This window comes from Teleopsis dalmanni, chromosome 2 (genome assembly GCF_002237135.1).
Source record: "Teleopsis dalmanni isolate 2A chromosome 2, ASM223713v2, whole genome shotgun sequence".
NCBI lineage: Eukaryota > Metazoa > Arthropoda > Insecta > Diptera > Diopsidae > Teleopsis > Teleopsis dalmanni.
This window is the reverse complement of record NC_051847.1, coordinates 232,474,871-232,480,535: the sequence shown is the minus strand read 5'-3', so window position 1 is coordinate 232,480,535 and position 5,665 is coordinate 232,474,871. Positions and strand designations below refer to the sequence as shown.

Genomic DNA, 5,665 nt, shown 5'->3' with positions numbered 1-5,665 from the left:
AAATTTCAAAATTTAAGAAATAAAATTAACACGTGCATCATATGTTAAATATACGAATTCATATTAAAGTTGCGTTATGGCCAATGCACGGTTAAACTATGGTCGCTGGTTGCTGTAGCAGACAACTTAATCTATAATCTTAACTATTGGATTATTGGATATTTATTGTTAATTTTATTTCTCTTTATTTCATACAACGTAACATAACTTAACCAAATGCGAACTTCAGACTAATAATTGCTACTATTATAAATAAATTTAATAAACATAACCAATCCCTTTTAATCATGACTGCCGCCCATCTACTCTTATCGTCCTGAAAATAATAAGTGAAGATGCTTAATAAATTAAGCATTGTAATTAGTTGAAAATATATAAGGAATAATGAATTTAAATGAAGATGAGCTACTTTTCTTAAGTAAAAAATATTTGTTCAAAGCTATATTTTTTTATAGTTCCTGAGGATGAACGTTGTGATTAATTTAAGTAAAATATTAAATATACACGAAAAAAGTAAAATAATTCTAAGGTAACGAAGTACCTCACAAAAAACATTAAAACTAAATTAAAAATACTTGGAAAGTTTGTACAATCTTGGCTACTTGTGGAAAAAACACGACTAATCATCGCTTCTAACTTCACAGGCATGAGTTCTAAGCCTGGCATTTGCAGTTCAAATAAATTACATACGGACTATAAATTAATTAAAAAATTTGAATATTTGCTAAGAATACTGATGATGAGTACTTGGCAATACTCGAAACAGCGTATGGTCAGCTAAACTTCAATAAATTGACTAAAAATGTTTGTTGTTGTCTTTTCATTTGTATTCGAACCCTTCTGACTTTTAATTGAAAATGTTTGTAAAAATTGAAATAAAATAAAAAGAAGTTCCATAAATTATTGATTTCATTAGACTCACATTATTAAATACTGAAAATTTGATTTTTATTTTTTGGTGTGGGAAATATATGGATAATACTAAAGTATATAGAGCAAATTTCAATTTTTAATCTTAACTACATGAAAAAAAAGATTTTTGGTAAAGTAAAGAAAAGTTGAATAAAATTATTGATTTTATTGGATTCACATTATTCAATAATGTGAAATACTAAGAATTTTATTTTTATTTCTTATTATGGAAAATACATGAATTATAGTAAGTATATTAAGCAAATTTCAAAGCTTACTACATGATAAAAAAAGATTTTTGATGAACTAACACCATTTTCGTACTATATAGCTTATTTAAGATGCCAAGTGATTTATTTTGTAGAACAAAAAAATTATAATCTCAAAACGATTTTATGGGCCATTAGAATTTTATGGACTCCCAAAGCATCATATAATCAACATCGAATCATTAAAAAACCAATATATTTTGAACATGATTTTTATAATGTTTCCTTAACGAGTCGTTAATCTTTCGCTTGTTGTGATAAAAATAAAATTTATAAACGCAATCATAAATTTTTTTCCCAAACACCAGAAAATAAAAGAACTTTAGGTAATATAAGAAATATTTGCACACTTCATTGTTGCTGATTTGTAATTATTTTGCTTATATCTAAAAATATATATATATTTCTTATTGCACACTTAATTAACACTTTATTCCTTTCTGTGTAGTAATAATTACTAAGCGAAGTGAAATGAAAATGATTCGCACTCGTATAAATTCTGTGCTAATTCTCCTTAAAAATCATTAGGTTGCACTCGAGCACCACTACAGATAAATATACTCATGCACGATTACTAAATTAAGGACACCACTGCACATAGTGATTATTTTTATATATATTTTTTATACTTTTTGTATGTCTGGCACTTACCATCAGCTGTCGGATTCTCACACAGCCACATTTTACAGCAATGGCCTGGTACCTCAACCATTCGAGGTGATCTGCATGAAATTGTATCCTCCGGTGCCGGAAGCTGTTCTTTCGGACACAACGATGAGCAAGCATGACGGCCATTCTGCGAAACGGTACACAGAAACAACACAAAAAAATAAATAATATTAATAAAAATGAAGTGAAGTACAAAATGTGCTATGTGAGCAAGTGTAAGGCAAAAACAACATTGAAGTGTAAATAAAATAAAATTACCAAAATAAAGTCAACATTGTATAAGGACTTGTAGCAAAAGCATTATATAACCACTTTCCAACGTTTCTGCGGCCATATTTGTTGCTATAACACAGCAACAAATGAAAACACAAATAAAAGCAACATTACCAGGAGTTGCCATACTCACAAAACAAGGACGACCATTGTTACTGCTGAATTATTTGCTTATCTTATTCCACTGGTACCGTTTCTTCACTCGGTATTTTCCAATTTTTTATACACTCCAAAAAAGAAACTCAATTTACGATTTAAATGAAATTGTGGCGAATAAATCGCAAAACAAGAAACCTATGAAGGTTTTAAGATGAGGAGCTTTTGCTTAGAAGGTGAAAAATGCGCATTTGAAAAGTGCATGGATTAAGTTTGCTTCAAACGCAACAGGGGGAAAAACAGAACAAACTGATTACAATTTCAAAATCTTTTCAGGTGTGGAGGTAACGATTTCAGTTAAGATATTATATATTTAAATTGGAAGTATTGTGATAAGTGCTTCAGTTAAGATTTGGAAAAATCTTGGCCTTATTTTTTTCTTTATTGATATTCTTTCAATTGTTATGAGATATGAGATTGGGCATGTGCTTAGTGCGAGACAACTCACTTATTTTGCACTATTTTATTAACTTAGTAATATTCTTATTAAAAAAGAAAATAAGGAATATGATGCCTACCCATCTACTTCTTTATTTCAATTTGTCACCAAAGTGCATGTAAAAAAATTAAAAACTTTCTGAGATTAGAACCACCTCTTGTAATATCAGAATATTTAATGCATGATAATATCTTGAAATAAAAACAAATTTTATATTCTTATATAGATGGGCTATATTTCTTATTAGGTATTATATTTCTTTCGGTATGCATCAATTACCTTGATATTTGTTGATAATTGCCCTAGCTGTTTCAATATGAAAAAGTGAAGCACTAAAGATATGTTCTAGGATAGGAGTATTGGAAAAATCACAGGATAGAACAGGAGACTAGTGTAATGAGAAAACGCAAATCTTTGCAATACTTGAGCGAAATTTATTAAAGTTGTATTGGAATGAATCTCGAATAAAATTATCAAAAGATTGGTGTTAAAGGAATTTAAACAAAACTGTCATAAAACAAGGGCAAGTGAAAAATTTCTCATCTCTCAGCAATAAGAATATCAAATAAAGTAGTTTCACTTAGCAGAACTCCAGTTGATAATTTTTTAGATCACTATAACCTCAGCCATCACCTTAATAAATCAGGTTTTCCATTCATTGATAACTATCGATTTTGTTGAACAGTATTGCAAAATATTTTAAACTACATTCTGCACAGGTTCCTGGTCACTATTCTGTAGTAGGTAAGTTGTTGGGTAATACCTTATCAATGACATTGTGAATTCTGTTCGTAAAGGACTGTAATCTTGCAATGTAATTTTTACCATCGTTAGACCGCTAACTTTGTCGATTCTATTCACAAGGGATTGAGATCAAGATAATGAAAAGCTCGTAAATAAAACTGATAGCGAAGAAGTTGGATTAAACCCGTGCATATTCTTGTTTTATATGCCGGAAGTAGTACACACCTAACAATCTTGGCTTGAAAGTATTATACTTTATAAAAAAATTTAAAATTTCATCTTATTTAGTTAATATACAATACAATATGTGCGAACAGCTATATATACCTAGAGTTATATATGCCAAGGTGCTAACAGAAGAGAGATATTTAAGGAGATGACTCCTTCGGGATTGTAGCTAAATCTGGCAAGCTGCTACCAATAGTAAGAAATTTTAAAAGACACTTGATACCTTATACCCGTCCAGAATAGCTAAATTTCCCAAGTTACTAACAATGGAAAGAGATTTTAAAAGATGATAGAAGCCCTATACTCCTCGAGCAACCCAGAATATGAAAGAAAGTAAGTATTATGTTAACACAATAATAAAACAAAATTTTTGAATAAAATATAAAAATATTGCATTAAATCATCAGAACTTAACAACACACATTTGTATCTTTATTTGGTTCTCTTTAAGACTTTCAAAACTCAGCACAGATTTTTTTATCAAAATCGATTTAAAATTTAGGAACCAAAGTTAATTAAATAAAAAGTACTACTAAACTGCCAAAATGCCCACATAAATCCTTTGTGTATTTTATATGCAATCCACTCTTGCTCAGTGCTGATAAAATGTTCTGAATACAGATTGAGTTCAATTTAATTGAAAACATTTATCTACAACACAAATAAAAGCATTCACACGTAGATACACCACCCGTACACCATTTGAAATAGAGTAAATGTCAACTTACCTCGCAGACACATTGTGTTTTGCAATCCAATTTGAATGTCTGTCCATGTGCATATGTTGTATTGCCAACAGTGCAGTTTGCTGTGTTGCGATGCGATGCGATGGGATGCGATGTGATGCGATGCAATTCCAACGGAAACCGGAAGTCATTTTGTTGTTTGCAAAACGCAAATGCCATAGAATGAATTTAACAAGAAAAATGATTTAAATTGTTATTGCATTCGTTTCGAAATTAAGTTTTACTACAATTTCGGCTATAAAAATGGGCACCAAGTGAAATGCCAAAAAACGAATAAAATTGAATTGCATTTCTTTTGTCTTGTCTTGCATAAGAAAAAATTTTGTTTTTTTTTTATATCTTTAAATTTTTTTTTGTTAGGAATATTGTAAAAATTTTATTAGAAACAAAACTGCAAATAGTTTCCTTATGCTTCACTACATATTCCCCCCATCTATGTAAGCACTGAAGTGTAAGCTTTTCTTTTCACACTCACAACATATGTGTTATTTAAATTATTAAGAGCCCTCAAGATAGTTGTGCTCCATCGGGTTTTATATAAAATAAAGTAAAATGAATTTTTATTTGACTATATTATGTATAATATTTGTTTTGTTTTTTAATAAAAAGTACTTTTAAAGTTATACAAGCAACAAATTTAATATATTTCTTTATAAGCATTGTTGGCTTTGCTTTTACTTAGAATGGTTATCAATTTTGTTATATTTTGATAATTAATTTTTTAAAAGTTTACTTAAAGGTTACCTGATATATTAGATCATTATGAGCCTTTATGGTATATTCGTCAGTAAATACATAATTGCAATTAAAATTGTGAAAATCGTACTTGGGAAAATGTTTGATATAAATAATTGAATTCATTTGTAATGATTTAATTTTACTGTTTAATTTTAAATAATTAATAATTCTGTAATTACTATAAATTTTATGTAAACTTTTATTGAAGGGAACGAAAATCTGAAAAAATTAAAAATTATTATGGTAGAAAAAAAAATAAATAATTGAATTCATTTTTAATTATTTAATTTTATTGTTTAATTTTAAATAATTATTAATTCTGTAATTACTATAAATTTTATGTAAACTTTTATTGAAGGGAACGAAAATCTGAAAAAATTAAAAATTATTATGGTAGAAAAAAAAATAAATAATTGAATTAATTTTTAAATATTTAATTTAATTATTCAACAATATGAAAAATTATTAATTATAAATTACTATAAATTTTA

At 28.0% G+C, this 5,665-nt stretch overlaps 1 protein-coding gene across 1 annotated transcript in view; it reads right to left on the bottom strand.

Annotated features, from left to right (window-relative positions):
• Positions 1-4,595, bottom strand: part of LOC119676954 (CCN family member 2-like) — a 7,693-nt gene extending 3,098 nt beyond the window's left edge. Inside the window, exons 1-2 of the mRNA XM_038088221.1 lie at positions 4,419-4,595; positions 1,833-1,977 (exon numbers count right to left, since the gene is read on the bottom strand). Coding sequence (XP_037944149.1) covers positions 1,833-1,977; positions 4,419-4,595 — 322 coding nt within the window. The remainder of the gene's footprint in view (positions 1-1,832; positions 1,978-4,418) is intronic.
• Positions 4,596-5,665: the final 1,070 nt, after the last annotated feature.